The sequence below is a fragment of the Chlorocebus sabaeus genome, chromosome 26 (genome assembly GCF_047675955.1).
Source record: "Chlorocebus sabaeus isolate Y175 chromosome 26, mChlSab1.0.hap1, whole genome shotgun sequence".
NCBI classification, from domain to species: Eukaryota; Metazoa; Chordata; class Mammalia; order Primates; family Cercopithecidae; genus Chlorocebus; species Chlorocebus sabaeus.
In genome coordinates, this window is record NC_132929.1 from 39,493,932 (window position 1) to 39,515,060 (window position 21,129).

Below are 21,129 nucleotides of genomic sequence, written 5' to 3' on the forward strand. Positions count from 1 at the left end.
TGAGATATATACACTTTTATTTCTGTCATCAACATGCTTTTACTTGTCTGTCTTTTTTCTGTGCCTTTCTTTTCCTTTCTTGCCTTCTTTAAAAAATGAAGACTTTTGGTTTTATTGTTTTTTCCCCAACTTCTTTTTTTTAACAACTATCTTTGAGACATAACTGTGGATATCTAACAAATTCTAATATAAATCAACATTTTGATGCTCCTCTAACAATCTAAAAACCTCAGAACATTAATTTTAAACACTGCTCCATCTAACATTTTCTTCATGTTTTAGTTTTATCCTATTTTTTTTTGAGACGGAATCTTGCTCTTATCGCCCAGGCTGGAGTGCAATGGTGCCAGCTTGGCTCACTGCAACCTCCACCTCCTGGGTTCAAGCAATTCTCCTGCCTCAGCCTGTGAGTAGCTGGGATTACAGGCACCCACCACCACCCCCAGCTAATTTTTGTATTTTTAGTAGAGATGGGGTTTCACCATGTTGGCCAGGCTGGCTGATCTCGAACTCCTGACCTCAGGTGATCTGCCGGTCTCAGCCTCCCAAAGCGCTGAGATTACAGGTGTGAGCCATGGCGCCCAGCCTATTGTTTTGTTTTTTGAAACAGACTCTCACTGTCGCCCAGGCTGGAGTACAGTGGTGCTATCTCGGCTCTCTGCAACCTCCGCCTCCCAAGTTCAAGCAATTATCCTACTTCAGCCTCCAGAGTAGCTGGGACTACAGGCGTGAGCCACAATGCCTGGCTAATTTTTTGTATTTTTAGTAGAGGTGGGGTTTCACCATGTTGCCCAGGCTGGTCTCGAACTCCTGGCCTAAGTGATCTGCCCGTCTTGACCTCCCAAAAATGCTGGGATTACAGGCATGAGCCACTGCGCCCAGCCATCATCACAATTTTAGGCAGAAAAATGTTTATATTTGCTTAATATTTACTGATTTCTTTGCTTCTCTTACTTCTTGCTTTGAGGCCTCCCTTCAGAGTTCATTTCTTTAATTCAGAAGTACATCTTTTAGAACTTCTGCTAATGATGGTCTGTTGGTGGTAAACTCTATATCAATGTTTTGGGGTTTTTTAATTGTTCTTCTTTGTTTTTTTTGCCCTCATTCTTTTTTTTTTTTTTTTCTGATACATGATCTCACTCTGTCGTTCAGGCTGGAATGCAATGGCGCAATCTCAGCTCACGACAACCTCTGCCTCCTGGGTTCAAGTGATCCTCCTGCCTTAGCCTCCCAAGTAGCTGGGATTACAAGCATGCGCCGCCACACCTGGCTAATTTTTGTATTTTTAGTAGAGACAGGGTTTCACCATGTTGGTCAGGCTGGTCTCGAGCTCCTGACCTCAAGTGATCCACCCGCCTTGGCCTCCCAAAGTGCTGGGATTACAGGCATAAGCCACCATGCCTGTCCTCACTCTTGAGATATTATTTCTGGGCACACAATTATGGGTTTACTTTTATTTTTCATCAGCTCTTTGGGGATAATATTCCACTGGACACTGGCTTCCACTGTTGTTTGGAGAAATATGCTGTTGATCTAATTATTGTTCTTTTGTAGGTATTTGTCTTCTCTGATTGCTTTGTCTTGGTACCCTTCAGTTTCACTATAATGTGTCTAGGTAAGATTTTTGTTTTTTCTGCATGGTATATATTGTCTTTCTGTGTCTGTGGATGCATGGATGCAGTTCTGAAAATTCTCAGCCATTCTCTTCAAATAGTGCTTCTCCTTTTTTTTGGTCTCTATTTCCTCCTTTTAGAATTCCAAAGAGACCTGTGATGGGTTTTCTCTTTTTACTCTCTTGCTTTTCCTCTCTTTCATTTTCTACGTCTTTGTCACTCTGTGGTGCTCTAGCTAACTTTTTTGTTTTTTTTTTTTTTAAACAGAGTCTCGCTCTGTCACCCAGGCTGGAGTGCAGTGGCGCTATCTCGGCTCACTGCAAGCTCTGTCTGCCGGGTTCACGCCATTCTCCTGCCTCAGCCTCCCGAGTAGCTGGGACTATAGGCGCCCGCCACCACGCCCGGCTAATTTTTTGTATTTTTAGTAGAGACGGGGTTTCACCGTGTTAGCCAGTATGGTCTCGATCTTCCGACTTTGTGATCCGCCCACCTTGGCCTCCCAAAGTGCTGGGATTACAGGCGTGAGCCACTGTGCCCGGCCTCTAGCTAACTTTTTTCAGCTCTTTCAATTCTTCGACTCTCTCCTTCGCTGTATATAATATGATGTTTAATCCATTCACAGAGTTTTAAATTTCAGCAATTAAATTCCTTCAAGTTCTATTATCCAGTTCTTTTTAAAATTCATCTGGTCATTTTTGACACCTCTTGTTGCTTGCTCATTCTTGTGAGTCTACCTTTTATTTCTATGTATATAAAATGTACTTTAATGTGTATATTCCACTAGTGTATATATTCCATCCATCAGATGTTATAGTCAACATCTGATAATTCCAGTATCTTATGTCCTTGAACGTCTAAATTTTGCTAGTCTCTAACTGAAGTGGTGACAAGCGAACTTGCCTCTAGGGGAGGTCCTTCTGTTGAATTTTCTTGCTGCTCACTGCTCTAGCTCTAGCTCCAACTCATCAGCTTTTGGGGGTGGGACAGGTGGTACTGAAGGAGTTACTATGTTTAAAGATTTCTCTGGCCAGGAGCAGTGGCTCACTGGCTCACGTCTGTAATCCCAGTACTTTGGGAGACCAAGGCAGGGGGATCACTTGAGGTCAGGAGTTCGAGACCTGCCTGGCCAACAGGGTGAAACCCTATCTCTACTAAAAATACAAAAATTAGCCAGGCATGGTGGTGGGTGCCTGTAATCCCAGCTACTAGGGGGGCTGAGGCACGAGAATCACTTGAACCCAGGAGATGGAGGTTGCAGTGAGCTGAGATCACACCAGTGTACTCCAGAGTGGGCGACAGAGTGAGACTCTGTCTCAATAAATAAATAAAAATAAAGATTTCTCTTACTTCCCGTGAGACCAGAATTTCATGAAAAAGAAAATTTTTCTCAAGAATCCAGTTTTGTAAGCCGGGCATGGTGGCTCACACCTGTCACCCAGCACTTTGGCAGGCTGAGGTGGGAGGATCACTTGGGTCCGGGAATTTGAGATCAGCCTGGGCAATATAGTGAGACCCCACCTCTACAAAACATTTTAAAAATTTGCCATTTTAAAAATGGTGCATGCCTGTAGACCAAGCTACTCAGGAGGCTGAGGTGGGAGGATTACTTGAGCCCAGGACATTGAATCTGTGGTGAGGTATGATGGCACCACTGCACTCCAGCCTGGGTGACAGAGTGAGACCCTGTCTAAAAAAAAAAAAAAAAAAAAAATCCAGTTTTGTAGCTGGAGGGCTTTTTAGAACACCTAATCCACCCTAGTACTAAAAGTTGACACTAATTTTTTGACCCTGGGTCTCAAGTTACAATATCAAAGGAATGGTAGGAGCAGGGGAAAATGGTTATAACCTGTTTCTCAGGGGTCTTGGGAAAGAACATCATCATAATTTAGCCAAGGGTTTGGAGAAGTCATCTCATATATATATATATATATATATATATTTTTTTTTTTTTTTTTTTTTTTTTTTTGAGACGGAGTCTCGCTCTGTCGCCCAGGCTGGAGTGCAGTGGCGCAATCTCGGCTCACTGCAAGCTCCGCCTCCCGGGTTCACGCCATTCTCCTGCCTCAGCCTCCCGAGTAGCTGGGACTACAGGCGCCTGCCACTGCGCCCAGCTAATTTTTTCTATTTTTAGAAGAGACGAGGTTTCACCATGGTCTCGATCTCCTGACCTTGTGATCCGCCCGCCTCGGCCTCCCAAAGTGCTGGGATTACAGGCGTGAGCCACCGCGCCCGGCCCATCTCATATATTTTAAGGTAAGACAAAACCAGTGCAAACAAAACCATACTGGCTCACAAAAGCCAATGATGTGTATATCTTTCCAACTCTGTATTGAGTGACAACATGCCAGTATCTTGAAATTGGCCAATGCTATAAATTAGGGAATTTGTTTTTGAGACCTGGTTGTTAGATATTTATCAGCATACCACTGGACAAAACTCTCCATAGTACAGCCTCATCCATCAATAACCCACTCACACGAACAGTCTAGTGTGAACTCTCGGCTCCATTTGCAGTGGACAGTGACTTGTCCCTGATAAATGGCTTACTCTGGCCTTACTCCCCTGATAGGGTATCAGTGAACCTGGGAGGTGTTCCTCCTCTCCTCTGGCTTCCTCCCCACCCCTCTTCAGATACCTCTCCCACCCCAACACCAGACCTTTTTCCCTCACTCACTCAAGGCCATAACTGATCCCATTGACTTTGCCAGAGTGGATATCTCATATGAACAGTCTTTTCAGAACATCTATTTCACTTGCTTTACACTTAATCACATCCTGTCTTGTGACACCTCTTCCATTATTGCTCTGAGTTTCTAGTTGTTTATTGTTAACAATTAGAATAAATTTAACTAACAGACATGCGTTTTTATCACATATGAGAATGGCGGGTAGCAACTGCTCTTTCAGACAAAGCTCGAGTTTAGATGTCTGTGCCCCAGGTTTAAGATGGCTTGGCCACCGACTTGTGACCTTGGGTGTGTCATTCTGAGTATGGCTCCTTAACATCACTGTGTCCCCCATACATCACCTAATATCTGTCATACGGTAGGTGACAAATAACTTGAGTTGACCTTAACTAAAATCCCCCAGCCTGCCATCTCCACATTTGTTAAACTGGACCAGAGAATCCAAAAAGATCCTTCTGGCACTCTTATTTGGTGGTTTGATGTCTTGTCTCTACAACTGAATTGTAAGCTCTTTGAGGGCAGGGTTTCCTTAGACAAACTGGCATAATGGGAAGAGCACAGGCTTTGCTATTGGCTATATCTGTATTTGAATCTCAGCTCCACTGCCTACTGGTTGTGTTGCCTTGAACAAGTCACTTGTTGGAGAAAACAATTAACTCTGCTTCATGAAGCCATTTGAAGATAATTAAGAGAATGTTTGTAGAGCATGAGACATAGTGCCTGGTATACAGCAAGGGCTTCCTGCCCTGGGATCTGTGGGGTCTCTGAACAGCATTCTACAGTGGCTGCAGAGCCTGAAAATCCATCAGGAGGTTGGTCTGACACATTCTTTCTTTTTGATTTGACTGTGGTCAGAAGTTTTAGCACCCAGATTTTGAGGACATCATGCATGCCCTCCCTATCTCCAAGACCACTCCAACTCCCAAAGCAAATACACAGATGGTGGTTCTCAGGGCTCATTCCTTCCCCCTGTACAGGCTGTTTCTTCATGACCCCAACTTTCTCCCCAAGCCCTATAAGGAGGCTTCTGGGGTACAGAACAGGCAGGGGCCTGGGCCAAGGGTGAGAGAAACAGAGGGAAGAGAAAGCAGCCAGGGCCCCACTGGAGCTGGGCACCCCCATGCATGAATAAAGCCAGGCATAGAGGAGAGGCGAGTGGGTGGATGTGGAATTTGGCAGATGATTTCCCTTTTCCTTTTCAGGAAATCAAAAGCTAGTTCAGAGAAGGTTGAGTTTATGGGAATTCAAGAGGGCGAGGTAATTTTAAATCTTCACAAGAATAAACTCATCTAAGAACAGGAGGTGGGGCCAGGGCTGCAAGGGTTTAAGCTTATAGGCTGTAGCCCCACTGAGAGCCACTGGGCCCCGTTCCACCTTGCCCCACTGAGCACTCAAAGGCTACACCTGGGCCCTCGCCCCCAGGCCCAACAAGACATTTCCTTCTCCACCCATTAGGTTTCTAGGGATGTCCCAACGCATCATCTCTTTGCCCAGAGGCCATAGCCCCAAACACAGGTTTCTTCCCAGGATCTCTACCTTTGATGCCAGATTCTTAGCTGAGAGAGAAACAGGCCTAAAACTCACCGACAAATTCCGGCGTCCCAAAAATGTTCTTAAATTCAACTCCATCTTCTATTTCGTGAGCCAGACCAAAGTCAATCAGCTTGATGTGTGGAATAGGAATATTCTTGTCTAACAACATAATGTTTTCTGGCTGGACAACAAAAAGGAGAAAAAAAAAAGGAAGGAAGAAAAGAAAAAGAAAAAAGACGATAATTAAAGGCTGGTTGGTTTGTGTTTTGGCTTTGGGGTTTGGGGTGGGACTTGGTGTTCTTTTTAGGAGACTGAAACAGCATAAACTCTTCCTTGTTTTTGTGTCCTCAGTCTTCTCTGTGAACTCAAAGACAGGCAAAGCATTGAGGGCAAGGCCTGGGTTTTACTAAACCTTCTGCTCACAGCAGAACTGAAGACTCCAGCCTTCATCTCCGTTCTGTCTCTGAGTGGCAGATCCCTTTAATGCAGTGCCTCTGTTTTCCCATCTGTCAAATGGGGTCAGAGATACTTGCAGCATTTCCTGTAAACAAACCCAGCACTGCTGTGTAAGTGTGAAAGGGAAGGGGACATCCCAGCTTAGCCTCTGTTTATACTTGGCTTACTGACTTGGTCTTCCTGACCGCCTCTTTCCCCTGGCCAGCCAGCTTCCTGTTGACAACATTCCCCTCCTCTAGACTAACTGTGTAGCCCACATTTCTCTCTGTGTTTAACTAATTTTGGTCCTCAGCAGGACACAGGAAAAAATGCACCCCATTTCCAGGGAAAATACCAGCCGCTCAGGCTATTTCCAGCCCAGCAAGCAGCTGCCAGGTCTGACACAACAATGCAGGTGGGTGCAGCGTAGGGGACAGCCCCTCACACACCCATGGGCCTGGCCCTCACACACCCCAGACTCCCAGTGAGGCTACAATGGAATCCTGAGGTCTCCCTTCTCACTCCCACCCAACCACTCAGACTACGGTCCCCTCTGCTTCACCCACTTTCTCCCACCACACAACTTTCCTTCACTCCACTCTAAAGGAAATGTCCCAAAAACACACATCCGCACAAAATCTGTATACAAATGTTCACAGCAGCATATTCCCAATAGCCCTGAAGGGGAAACAGTGAATGAATGGATAAACAAGATGTGAACACCCATAGCACATCTAGTATCCACATGTGAATGCTATTTGGCCATAAAAAGGAATGAAGTCAAAAAAATAAAAAGGAATTAAATACTGCTGGGCACGGTGGCTCACGCCCGTAATCCTAGAACTTTGGGAGGTCGAAGCCAGTGGATTACTTGAGGTCAGGAGTTCGAGACCAGCCTGGCCAACATGGCAAAACCCCTGTTTCTTCAAAAAATACAAAAGCTGGGTGTGGTGGCACACTCCTGTAGTCCCAGCTACTCAGGAGGCTGAGGCAGGAGAATCGCTTAATCCAGGAGGTGGAGGTTGCAGTGAGCCAAGATCATGCCACTGCACTCCAGCCTGGGCAACAGAGTGAGTCTCCATCTCAATAAATAAATAAATAAAATAAAATAAAATATAAAGAGGAATAAAGTATTGATACCTGCTACAGCAGCAATGAACCTTGAAAACATTATGCTAAGGGAAAGAACCAGTCACAAAAGACAAAAAATATTCCATTGATACAAAATACCCAGAATAGGCAAATCCACAGAGACAGAAGATAGATCAGTAGTCACCTAGGATTGGGGGAATGGAGAGATGGGGAGTACAAGGTTTCTTTTCTATTTTCTATAAATGATGGTGGTGTTGGTTATTTAACTTCATAAACGGTACACATTAAGTGAATAAATTGTATAGTATGTGAATTATATCACCATAAAACTATTAAATAAAAAAAATATTTAAGAAAATCGAACATCCCTGTTTCTTAAAGCACTGAAGGGCCTCCATACCTTGCACCTTTGCGCACGCCATCTGCTCTGCCTGGAAAGCCTTCTGTTCAGTCTCTGCCCATTGAAATCCTAGCTGGGCTTCAAAGTCTAACTCAATCCACCGTGTTTTTGCAGACTTTCCTCAGCAACCCTAAGCACCCTCCACCACCCCCAGGAGTGAGCCCCACCCTCCTCCAGGCCCCACCAAGCTTATTTGAACCTTTCTGTGATGAATATTTGGCATGCTTTCTCTTGTCTAGTGGTCCTTTGCTGTTTTTATCATAGCTCCCCTACCAGAGCTGTCTTCAGCTGGAAGGAGGATTCATATCTTTGCATCTTTGCATCTTTGCCCCTGCAGTGCACAGCATAGCAGCTGGCGTGCTGAGGGTGACCCTAGCTATTAGCTGGACTGATACTGAATCTGGACGGATGCCTTCCCCCATGTGCCCCTGGCTGCCTATGGTCTCTGTGACCTTCCAGCTGGAAACTTCCACTCAAGGGAGCTGGCTGAGGCCTTCCCCAACTTTTTTTCCATTTTAAAAAAAATAAATAACACATTTCCTTTTGCATTTTTTGCTTTTTCATTCCTCTTCCCCTCTGGAGATTACTCTCAACACTGTTTTGAAAATGTGTCCAAGTCTTTTCCCAAGGCACCGCAAATTTCCCCAAGGCCGTACAGAAAGGAGCATGAGGGTAGGCGAGGTCAGCTTATGACCTGGAGAGGATCCAGGAAAGTGGGCCCACTCTGGCACCCCTGACCATCCCACGGGGGGCTGCCCACAGACCCCAAGTGTCCTTGCACTCCATGCAGTCAGCTGCAACCTCCTGACTACCAACTATCTCCCAGGTAGACAGTTTCACCCTCTTAGGAACTTCTCCTCTCCTCCAGAGAAAAGACCCTGAGACATCTCTCTGGTGCTGAAAGGCCATGGCCCCAGCCCTCCCAACCACCATAGATGAGGGCCTAGGACACCGCCACACACCACACGCTGACTGGGGGTGGGAGCCACAGTGGGCAGAGGTGGAAACACCAGACATGGTGATCCCCAGGACTATGGAGCAGCAGGGATGAGGTGGTGGAGGGGAAGAATTGAGGCTGAAATCTCCAAGGCAATGCTGCCTGAGAGATGGGAAGTCTCCTTCCTCACATCCACTCACCTCTGTGGCACACAGTCCAGGAGAGATGGTTTCCCCACTGGCCTATGAGAACCTCAGGGCAGTCTGGGCACAGTGGCTCACACATGTAATCCTAGCACTTTGGGAGGCCGAGGCTGGGGGATCACCTGAGGTCAGGAGTTCGAGACCAACCTGGCCAATATGGTGAAACCCCATCTCTACTAAAAATATAAAAATTAGCTGGGTGTGGTGGCAGGCGCCTGTAATTCCAGCTACTCGGGTGGCTGAGATAGAAGAATCACTTGAACCCAGAAGGCGGAGGCTGCAGTGAGCCGAGAACACACCACTACACTCCAGCCTGGGCAACAAAGTGAGACTCCATTTCAAAACAACAACAACAACAAAAAAAAAGAACCTCAGGGCAAGACCATGTTTCCCACCCCCCCCAGTCCCATCTGTCCTCAGCCCCACCCTAAGAATCTAACACACAGCAGGTGACTTCTCTCCTGCTTGGAACACTCTCCCCGCACTACGCCAACCCCAAACCTGGTTAGTTCCTATTCACATTTCAGCAAAGGTAGTACCTCCTCCAGAAGGCCTTTCCTGCTGTTTCTCTGCCTACCGCCCTCCCCAGTTCCCAAAGTACCCTGTAATACCCGAATGCGGTGCTTCTTACTCTGATGAGCTTGTCTGCTTCTCACCCTCTACTGGGTTGCCCAAGGGTTTTGTTCCTGTCATCTCCCCAGAGGTTGGGATAGAGCCTGATATCCAGCAGGCGCTCATTATATGTGCCCTAAGTGAAGACAGGTGCCCCAATTAAGCCCCTGCAATATACAGGACCTAGTGCTAAGCAAACATGCGACATACTTTATACTTCATTGAACTCTCAACTACCTCACGTGCTGGGTGTTACCATTCCTCTTTTGGAAAAAAAAAAAAAAAGAAACCACGACTGGCCAGGTGTGGTGGCTCACGCCTGTAATCCCAGAACTTTGGGAGGCAGAGACAGGAGGATTGCTTAAGCCCAGGAGTTTAAGACCAGCCAAGGCAACATGGCAAAACCCTGTCTCTACAAAAAAAAAATTTAAACATTAGCCCAGCATGGTGGCACACACTTGTAGTCCCAGCTACTCAGGATGCTGAAGTGGGAGGATCACCTGAGCCCAGGAGGTTGAGGCTGCAATAAGCTATGATTGTGCCACTATACTCCAGACCTGGCAACAGAGTGAGACCCTGTCAAAAAGAAAAAAAGAAAAGAAAAGCAACGAAACCAAGACTATAACATTAGCTTGTATTATCCCTCATTAGGAATTTTAACCTTTATCTCTCAGGCCCCAAAGCCTGTGCTCCTAACCACTAAAATAAATTATTCCCCTTCCTTGCTTCTCAGGGGTCTTATTAATCTAGCCCAGGGGGACCGGGTGCAGTGGCTCATGCCTGTAATCCCAGCACTTTGGGAGGCTGAAGTAGGTGGATCACTTGAGGTCAGGAGTTCAAGACTAGCCCAACATGGTGAAACTCCGACTCTACTAAAAAAGATACAAAAATTAGCTGGGTATGGTGGCACACGCCTGTAGTCACCACTACTCAGGAAGCTGAGGCCGGAGAATTGCTTGAACCCGGGAAGCAGAGGCTGCAGTGAGCTGAGATCATACCACTGTAATCCAGTCTGGGCAACAGACAGGGACTCTGTCTCAAAAAAAAAAAAAAAAAAAAAAAAATCTATCCCAGACAGAAGCAGCAATGCCACTCTGGCCTGGCAACCTGGGGCAACCACGTGCCTGGCTCAGACACAGCTGTTTTCCTCCTCTGGCACCTGCGTCCTACCCCAGGTTGCCTTTTCTTCTGGTGATGCTTCCATGCAAGTGAGTAGCCCCAGACCTCATCCCTGGCCTCAGGAGCTCCTGAGCAGGAGGTCCTCAAGTCAGATGAGAAAACGGAGGTCCTGGCAGGGGGAACACCCAAGCTGGGTCTGGATAAAGGGATGTAGCCTGGGGGTTTCAGGCTGGAAGGTGGCCATGGGGCAGCAGGAATGCTCTGTTGGGTGGTCAGGACCCGGGTTCTTGTCCCCACCTTCACCACTCATTGGACCATTTGGACCAGACATACCCACAGACTCAGACCTGCCCTGACTGGGAGTAAAGAGAGGCCATGGCTCCCTGCCATCCAGCGATGTTTCTGCTTCCGTGCTAGCCCACCACGGTGCCTATAGGCTGGCCAGGGGATTTGGGCCCCCAAACCTGAAGCTCCACCTGCTTTCACACAGGCTTCCTTCTTGCTGTCCCAAGCTCCACTACTGGCCTGATGACAGCCAGGACAGAGGGCAAGGACTAACATTTACAGCATGTTTACTAAGCCAGATTTGATGCTAGTGCTCTGTGTGATCCTTGCAGCCATCCTGAGTGACAGGTACTGTTATCAACTCCATTTCATAGCTAAGCAAACGGGGCTCACACAGGGCTAAATGATTTGCCCAAGGTGCAACAGTTTGTAATGTCAGTCAGTGGGGAGCAGTGGGGTGGAGGCTTCCCTGGCAGTCCAATCCCTTTCTCCCCAACACATCACTGAGTCTGGCTAAATATCTTCAGTGTTCCCACTGGCCAACAGAGAAAGTCCAAACGCCCTGCCTGATATTTGAGGTAGTCAAGGCACTGACTGCTCCATGCTCTCTTTCCAGCCTCACCACCCATTCCTTGCCTGTACCTGCTTTATATCCCCACAGGGTGGGCACTACCACTCCAGAACGACATCTCAGCTCCATCCTTGCTCTGGCTTGGAATGTCTGTCCTACTCCTCTTCATTTTCAGAGCCTCTTCCCCCTCAACCCTGCCTCTTCTTACTCCCTTACTTAAAAGAGAGATAATCTTTTTTTTTTAAAAAAAAGAGATGAGATGTTGCCCAGACTGGATTTAAACTCCTGAGCTCAAGTGATCCTCCCCGCTCAGCCTCCTGAGTAGTTGGGATTACAGACACGAGCCACCCTAACACCCAGCTAACTCCCTTAGTTCTCACTGAGCTTCCCCCGACCCTGCACTCTAACCCCTCAGTGTTGATGACCCTGGCCTGCTGGCAGTCCTAAGCTGTAGGCTGTCTCTCACAGGTGATGCCACTTTCCTAGGTGGCAGCCTTTTCCCTGGGAAAATTCAAATTGGTTTTAGGGTTCCTGGCATCCCCTGTGGCATCTTGCATCCTGCATGTTCCATTAATATTTGGGGAAATTAATTGAAAGAATCCAGGGCCAGAGGCTCCTCCTTTTCTGCCCCACGGAGGCCCCGCACCACCACTAGGGGCTCCAGAGTGCACGCCTCCCATAGGACAGTGATGGGGATTGAGCAGGAGGGAACGGGACTAAGGGAGGGTCCAAAAGGAAGCTAAGGGTCAGCAAAGTGGCAGTTCCCCAGGGATTTGGTCTAAGCTTCTCTGCTTCCTCCCTCCCCAAACAGAGCAGCGTGGTGAAAAAGAGGCCAGGCCTGAGGATTGGAAAACTGCAGATCCAGCTCCACCACCCAAGGCCGTGTGAGCTTAAGCAGGCCACGCCCTTTCTCTGGGCCTCAGCCCCCCAACTCTGAGTCAGGCAGTGGATGGTATCCAAAGCCCCTTCAAGCTCTAGGCTCTGCAGTTTCGAGATGGCACAACCTCCCAAGCTGGCTGGGAAAATTCCTACTGCTTTGGGTTCTAAGGCAGGACTTGTAAAGGCCCAGGTCTCCTGGCCCGAGGTCAGGAAGGAAGAACAGGCTGCTGCAACCACACACTGCTGGGTCCAAGCCAGAGTGCCCTCTGGGGCAGTCCGATCCTATCCATACTCCTCACTCCTGTCATTCTCCTCCAGCTTTATTTACTTCAACCAAATACTTCACCCACACACCTGACATCACCTCCAAAGCACGGCTGGAAGGAGGGGTCACATTCCCACAGGTGCTGTCACTGCCCAGCCCAGGGCCTGCCTGCCACCAGGAGGCAGAAATACCCTTGTCAAAACAAACCCACCCAGCTCATCCCACCAGGGAGGCACCCATGGGAGAGGCCAATGTGCTCCTTTGTGCTCTGGGGGATCTGGTCAGAGGTGCCTGCTGTGGTGCTGATGAGAAGGTGGTCATCCGGTGGGGCACCCATGGCCTGTGGGCCCAGCACAACATGTCCTGAAGTCTGAGCAGGATGAAGACACCCTTTCGGGGCTATGTAGTAAAGTACAAAAGACAAAGGCAAGTCTGGGTTCAAATCCCAGCTCTGCTATTCACAATATGAAAACTGGACAAAGACACTGGAGCTCTTAGAGGCTGTTTCCCATCTGCAAAATGGGGGCAATACCTACTAAGCCATGGGGTTGCTCTGGGATTGAGAGAGATGGTTTATGTAAGGAGCAGCACCCAGTGAGATTTCAGAGAACAGCGGCTCTGTTTGCCCATTCTTTTCTGGGATGCAGCATGAACAGTCATCCCTGGGAGCTCAGACCAAATCCCCGTTGAATGGTGAATTACCTGCACTCAGCTGAAGAGCCATACCCTTTCACACACCCACCTCCTCCTCCCCACTCAGCTTGTTTCCCTCCTCCCACCCCATTTCACCCCCAGACTCGCATTTTTGGGGCTGCAAGGGACCTCAGAGATCATTTAGTCCCTGCATGTCACAGCAGCCCGGAGACATCAAGAAACTAGCAAGGTCACTGAGCAAGAACCCCCAGCCCAGTGCTCTCTCCAGATGCCCGTGTGGCCTGCTTGCTGCTGAGTGAGGCTGCTCTGCTCAGCAAAACAGAGGCCCAGCCAGGGCTGTGCTGTGGGGACAAGGAAGCTACCTAACAATCTTCACCGGCCATGTCAAGCACAGCCCCAGATTATTCAGGCAGTGCTGGGCAACCTGAGAAAGGAAGGCTGCTCCATGTCAGGCCTCTGTGGACAGGTTTCCAGGGTGCTCAGCTCCCTCTCCTCACACACTGTTGATGGGACCACAGGCAGCCCCTCCCCACAAGTCTTCAGTGTGGCCCATGTCCAATGCCTGCCTCTGTGTGGCATTCAAGGCCCTGCTGCCCACCTCCTACGGCCTGCCGCTTTCCCTCTGCTACATCCCTACCACCTCTTCATTACCCCATCCCACCCTGCAGTTCACTCTGCTGGAACAGCCTTCCTGACAAGCTCCTTCTCCCCTCCCCACCCAGTTCCCACACACACTGGAACTTCTTCTATGACCTTCCTCCCCTCCAACACAGAGCTAGTTGTTCCCAGCTTGCACACGCCTCTAGCCGAGAGCCAGCTGCACTACAATTCCTTCCTTACATGTCCTATCCCCGCTGTATTAAAGCCCCATGAGACAGGACAAGAGCCTTGCCTTTCATTTCCATCCCCAGCACCCAAGGGTGGCTGGCATTACAGCAGGGCCCAGTTACTGTTTACTGGACAAATAAAGAAATGGGCCAATGCAGTCACAGAGGCATCTCTTGCACATCCTGCTTTTGGAGAATATAGATAATGGCTAAGTGCGCAAGCCTTGGAATCTGGGTTCGGATCCCAGCTCTGCCATTTACCAGCAGCCTGACACTGGGCAAATTATTGAACCTCTCTCAGCATACGTTTCTCACCTATAAATTAGGAATAACAATCATAAAACCTACCTCAAGAGGGTTACTAGGAGGATCAAACAAGACATATAAAGAGGCCTATAGGTGTTATCTTAATTTCTGCGACTATTTCCTTGATGATGTCTCTCCCTCCCAGAATGAGAATCTTTATCATCTGTCTATTGAACTCCTAACCACATTTCCAGGCCCTGCCCAAATCTTCTGTCCTCCAGAAGCATCATCTGGATATGCAGCCCAGCTCTTCTTCCTTCTCTCATCTCCATTCATGCAACAAGCTTGACCCATAGCACCAACCAATGCCAAGAGTTCTGTGAGTTAGTCTTGCCTTCCCCACTTGTATTTGTTCATTCTTGAATTGCTGTAATGAAATACCTGATGGGCTCATGCCTGTAATCCCAGCACTTTGGGAGGCAGAGGTGGGCAAATCACCTGAGGTCAGGAGTTCAAGACCAGCCTGGCCAACATAGCAAAACCCCATCTCTAAGAAAAAATGCAAAAATATTAGCTGGGTGTGATGGCACACACCTGTAACCCCAGCTACTTTTGAGGCTGAGGTCGGAGAATCGCTTGAACCTGGGAAGCGGAGGTTGCAGTGAGCGGAGATCGTACCACTGCACTCCAGCCTGCACGATGGAGTGAGACTCCATCTCAAAAAAAAAAAAAAAGAAAAAGAGAGATTTAACTGGCTCATGGTTCCATAGGCTGTACAGGAAGTATAGCAGCTTTTGCTTCTGGAGAGGCCTCAAGAAACTTACAATCATGGCAGAAGACGAAGGGAAAGCAGGCACAACTTACCTGGCCAGAGAAGGAGCAAGAGAGAGAGAGGGGGGAGGTGCCTCACACTTTTAAACAACCTGATCTTGTGAGAACTCACTATCATGAGAACAGCACCAAGGCACTAAGAGGGAAATTCGCCCCCATGATCCAGTCACCTCCCAACAGGCCCCATCTCCAACACTGAGGATCACAATTCAACATGAGATTTGGGGGGGGACACAGATCCAAAGCATATCACTGCCAGACAGCACACTTGCTGAAGGCAGGGCGTGCTTCTTACACTCCTCCTGCGTCCCTCCACACACCCAGCCTAGAGGTCCGTGTAGAACAAAACTTGTAGCACTTCACATTTGGTCCTCACCCTGTGAAGCAAGTGCTGTCATGACCCCAGTTTTACAGATGAAGAAACCAAGGCACAAGCGATCGTTTGCCCACATTGCCTCAGCTAATAGGTAGTGGAGCTGAGATTCAAGCACAGGCTGACCCCAAATCCTGTGAGCTTTCCACTCTCCCACACAGCCTCCCTTCCTCTAGCTGATGCCAGCGTGCCTTCTGAGATCACCCTTGCCTGCTGGTTTGCCATTTCCAACCTAGCTCTGGTGCCTCATCAGTTTGCTGCCCAGCTCCATGTTTTTCCCAGAAAACCCACAGTTGTGGCTTAGGAAAGGGCCTGAACTCAGTTGCCCTTGGATTTGTTAAACCACAGCCTCTGGCTATCACCCATGGCTGCCTCCTCCTCTGGGGTGGGCCACTGTGTGGCTCTGACCTCCTGTTGCCCTACTGGGTAAAGCAGGAAAGAAAACCACTACCTGCCCTGTCTCTATACTCTCATGGGATAAAGGGAGAGAAATAAAAATTCAATTTCAAGGCCATTCCAGGACCACTGGCTTTCAGTCCTGGGCTAAGCAGCACCCTGGCTTTACGGTCTGTGCCACACAACACCAGCATTTGCCACGGGCTCTCCCTGCCCTTCCCTTTATCAGACCCTCAAAGCCAATGGGTGAGGCTGGGATGGATGTTGCCCCCATCTAACCAGTGAGGAGCCTGGGCCTGGATTCAGGCATTCTGGGCACCCAGCTGTGCTTCAGGGAGTCCACTATCTGTGCTAATTGCCTATTGGAATTCCCAAACCAACTAAATCCAACTCACCAGGAGCTGGGCTCCAAGAGTCATGACTTTGAAGCAAGCCTGCAAGGAAGTCAAAATCAGTCGGGGTCCAGTGTTTAGAAAACCAGTGCTAAAGAGGGCCCCATCCTTAGGTAGATAAGGATTCGATTCCACTTCTACCCATCCCAGCTCTGTGACCTTGGCAAGTCACTCATCTCTTTGAGCCTTGGGTCCCTCACTTGCAAAATGGGAATGTTAATATGGTAAAGCAAATATTGCTGAATGTTGAATGTAAGGAGAAGGTTTAATGATGTCTATTGTATTCTCTCAGTTTCTTCAAGTGTTCTGAAATTTTTTTCCCAGTAAAAAGTTTTGAAGGAAAAAGACTTCCATGCTGTGACTGCTGATAGAAACTCTTTGGTCTGGCCCTGAACCTTTAGTCTCATCCTAACAGATCTTGCCAGTTAGATTTCTACCAAGTCTCACCTACACTCTATGCCGTCAGGTTTTAGTATGGAAATAGCTCCAGGCATAAGTTCTACTTTCAAATGTATGCACAATTAATAAAATAATTGTTAATTAATTAATAATTAATTAATAAAATACAAATTAATTTTTTAATTATGAGGGATAACTTATTAGAAAGAGAAAGCAATTTTTTTTTTTTTTGAGACATAGTCTCACTCTATCACCCAAGCTGGAGTGCAGTGGTGCAATCATAGCTCACTGCAGCCTCAACTTCCTAGGCTCAAGTGATCCTCCCATCTCAGCCTCTTGAATAGCTGGGACTACAGGTATGTACCACCATACCTGGCTAATTAAAAAACTTTTTTTTTTTTTTTTTTTTTGCAGAGACTCACTCTGTTGCCCACAGTCTCAAATTCCTGGACTCAAGCAATCCTCCTGCCTCAGCCTCCCAAAGTGCTGGGATTACAGCCATGAGCCACAGTGCCCAGCCAGAAAAACAACTATTAGAAAGAAAAAAACACAGTGTAACCAGATGAGAAATTAACTGTGTAAAGGATAAATTTATGACACAGGATAGGGCTTTGGATTAACTGTGTATAAAAGGCATAACCTAAAGAAGTAAGAAATCTGTAATGTTAGACTCTGGTAAAATAAAGTTTGGTGACCTCCAGCTTTGTTTAGTGTTTCCTCACTGGCTAAGTTCAAGTCTCAGCTCTGTCACTTAATACTGTGTAATCTTGGGCAAATTACTTAACCTCTCTGAATCTCCATTGCCTGTATGTAAAAAAGTGACAAGATCCTATACTTCAGTGAGGATCAAATGAGAAAACAGACATGTAAACACACCATGTTCTAGAAAGTTCCACACACATTTGAAGTATTGTCATCCTCATGACAGCTTGGCCAGCAGACTTCATCGCATATTATTAAAGGACAGCTCACAGAATGACTCAGGGCATACAGGAATTCGGATTTTTTGAAATATCTTACTCAAGGATTCACCCCTCTTAACACTATTTATATAAAGCAATTCCCCCTCCCCGGAGTTCTGGATTCCTGGCCTGCACAGAATTTTCATCAGTTCTCGTGATGTGTTATTTTGGCATAAAATGCCATCAGGCCTGAAAACTTCACCTTCCATTTCTGAGTTCTCAAGTTGGATCAGGCTTGGGTGCAGATTGGGAGTGGGGGAAGGACACACCCATACTCAGAGGGGAAGCTCCCAAATCTAAAACAAACACAAAACCACACAAAAATGCCCTCTACAAGGTCCCTTTGTGTTGGAATCACACACGGGGGTGAGGTTCCTGGGTGATACTGAGCCCTGTTTCCTGGTGATCCATCCCGTGGAAGGTACATCTGTTGCTACCGGGTACCAAAGGGCAGTCAGCCCCAGTGTCCCTTCCATCTATATCAAGATAGGTGACACCATCTATGCACATCACCTCCACCTACCCACATCAGAGGGCTTTCTGTGGTGAATGTACAACACACACCAGGATGATCTCCACTCTGCAGAGAGAGAGAGCACACTCCTTGGCAGTGAGCGTTTGTTGGTGAGAATTGGTTACCTTTTATTTTCGATGGCATCCCCACCGAGTCTCACTGTGGCCAGCTCCTAGTAGATGATGGGCTCTTGGAAGGCAGGTACCATAGCACACTGATGTTTGTCACTCTACCCCCTAGCATACAGTAGACCTTCAACAAATGTTCATATCAATACACTGAAATCCACCTGCAATCTCTTCTGTATTTTCCAGGTAAGACGTGAAAAGGCCTTGGCCATCCACGTGTGCCTGGTTTTCACTAACGCATTCACTCATTCATGCTTTCATTCACCCATTCACTAATTTGTTCAACACTAACTCAGCATGTGTTGGGCACTAGGTAGCAGAAAGTGACTCACTGTGATCAATGCTCAGCAGAAGTTTGTACAAAGGGCCAGGTGTGCTGGCTCATGCCTGTAATCTCAGCACTTTGGGAGGCTGAGGTGGGTGGATCACCTGAGGTCAGGAGTTTGAGACCAGCCTGGCCAACATGGTGAAAACCTGTCTCTACTAAAAATACAAACATTAGCCGGGAATGGTGACTGGTGCCTGCAATCCCAGCTACTCGGGAGGCTGAGACAGGAGAATTGTTTCAACCTGGGAGGCGGAGGTTGCAGTGAGCCGAGATCCTGCCACTGCACTCCAGCCTGGGAAACACAGCAAGATTCCATCTCAAAAAAAAAAAAAAAAAAAAAAAAGTTTTTACAAAGAACAATGGAAGCAGAAAGGCAGATTAGTTCTTAGTTATGCTTTTCAGAGGTGGCAAGGATGGTGAAGGTGTTCCGGAGGAAATGGCACTTCTGTTGGGCCTTGAGTGATTAGCAGGAAGTCCATAAGCAGAAAAAAGGAAGAGCAGCAGCATCCAGGATGAGAATAGCACAAACAGAGGAGAAGAGAGGCCAGGATGTGTATCTGTATCTTGTTGCCCGGGGCTAGGTTTTGGAGAGAGGAACAGTGGATGAGGCCAGAAACAGGGCTAAGGCAGTACAAGAAAGGCCCAAGAACGCCATGCTAAGAGTGGCTTCATTCATCCTATGGCTAACAAGGACGCATCACAGATTTTTGGGCAAGAGCAAGCCATGATCTGCTTTTTTTTAAATTTTTTAATGTTTGTGCGTACATGGTAGGTGTATATATTTATGGGGTATGTGAGATATTTTGATACAGGCATACAATGCATAATAATCATATCAGGATAAATGGGGTATCCATCATCTTAAGCATTTACCCTTTGTGTTACAAACAATGCAATTATGCTCTTTTAGTAATTTTAAAATGTACAATAACTTATTGTTGGCTATACTCTATTGTGCTATCAAATACTAGATTGTCTTCATTTATCTAACTATATATTTGTACCCATTAACAAGTCTCCCTTCCCCCCACTCCTGGCCTGGCTCCTCTATCCTTCCTAGGCTCTGGCAACCAGAAATTTTTTTATTTCCATGGGATTTGGGGGTACCGGTGGTATTTGGTTACATAAGCTTGTTAGTGGTCATTTGTGAGATTTTGGTGCTCCCATCACTTGAGTAGTATACAATGAACCCAATTTGCAGTCTTTTATCCCTCACCCCCAACTCACCCTTCCCCCAAGTCCCCAAAGTCCATTGTATCATTCTCGTGCCTTTGCATCCTCATAAACTTAGCTCCCACTTATGAGTGAGAACATACAATGTTTGGTTTTCCATTCCTGAGTTATTTCACTTAGGGTAATAGTCTCCAGCTCCATCCAAGTTCTGGCAACCATTTTTCTACTCTCAATCTCTCATGAGTTCAACTGTTTTAATTTTTAGCTTCCATAAATGAGAACATACAAAGTTTGTCTTTCTGTACCTGGCTTATTTCACGTAACATAATGACCTTCACTTCCATCCAAGTTGTTGCAAATGACAGGATCTCATTCTCTTTATGGCTGAATAGTACTTATTTGTGTATATTTACCACATTTTCTTTATCCATTTGTCTGCTGATGGACACTTTGGTGGCTTCCAATTCTTGGCAATTATGAACAGTACTGCAATAAACACACAAGTGCAGGTATTTCTCCAATATACTGATTTCCTTTCTTTTGGGTATATATCTAGCAGTGGGATTGCTGGATCATATGTTAGTTCTATTTTTAGTTTTTTGAGGAACCTGCAAATGTTCTCCATAGTGGTTATATTAATTTACATTCCCACCAACAGTGTACAAGGGTTCCCCTTTCTCAGCATTGTTACCAACATGTTATTGACTGTCTTTTGGATAAAAGCCATTTTAAATGGGGTGAGCCGATGTCTCACTGTAGTTTCGATTTGCATTTCTCTGATGATCAATGGTGTTGAGTACCTTTTCATATACCTGTTTGCCATTTGTATGTCTTCTTTTTAGAAATGTCTATTCAGATCTTTTGCCCATTTTTTAACCTTTCCTCTGGTGCTGAGTTTGCCCATTTGAATCAGATTATTAGATTTTTTTCCTACAGACTCGTTTGAGCTCCTTATACATTCTGGTTATTAATCCCTTGTCACATGGGTTGTTTGCAAATATTTTCTCCCATTCGGTGGGTTGTCTCTCTGTTGTTTTCTTTGCTGTGCAGAAGCTTTTTAACTTGATGTGATCCCATCTGTCTATGTTTCTTGGTTACCTGTGCTTGTGGGGTATTACTCAAGAAATCTTTGCCTAATCCAATGTCTTGGAAAGTTTCTCCAATGTTTTCTTTTAGTAGTTTCATAGTTTGAAGTCTTAGGTTTAAGTCTTTAATCCATTTTGAATTTTTCTATACGGTAAGAGACAGGGGTCTAGTTTCATTCTTCTGCATATG

The 21,129-nt window shown here is 46.8% G+C and overlaps 1 protein-coding gene across 6 annotated transcripts in view; it reads right to left on the bottom strand.

Moving 5' to 3' along the window:
• DAPK2 (death associated protein kinase 2) overlaps nucleotides 1-21,129 on the bottom strand; it is a 138,237-nt gene that overhangs the window by 26,944 nt on the left and 90,164 nt on the right. For 5 of the 6 annotated variants that reach the window (XM_073012221.1, XM_008016322.3, XM_073012222.1 and 2 more), the window contains one exon: nucleotides 5,885-6,014. In XM_073012221.1, coding sequence (XP_072868322.1) covers nucleotides 5,885-6,014 — 130 coding nt within the window. The remainder of the gene's footprint in view (nucleotides 1-5,884; nucleotides 6,015-21,129) is intronic. The other variant, XM_073012223.1, reaches the window with a different exon arrangement.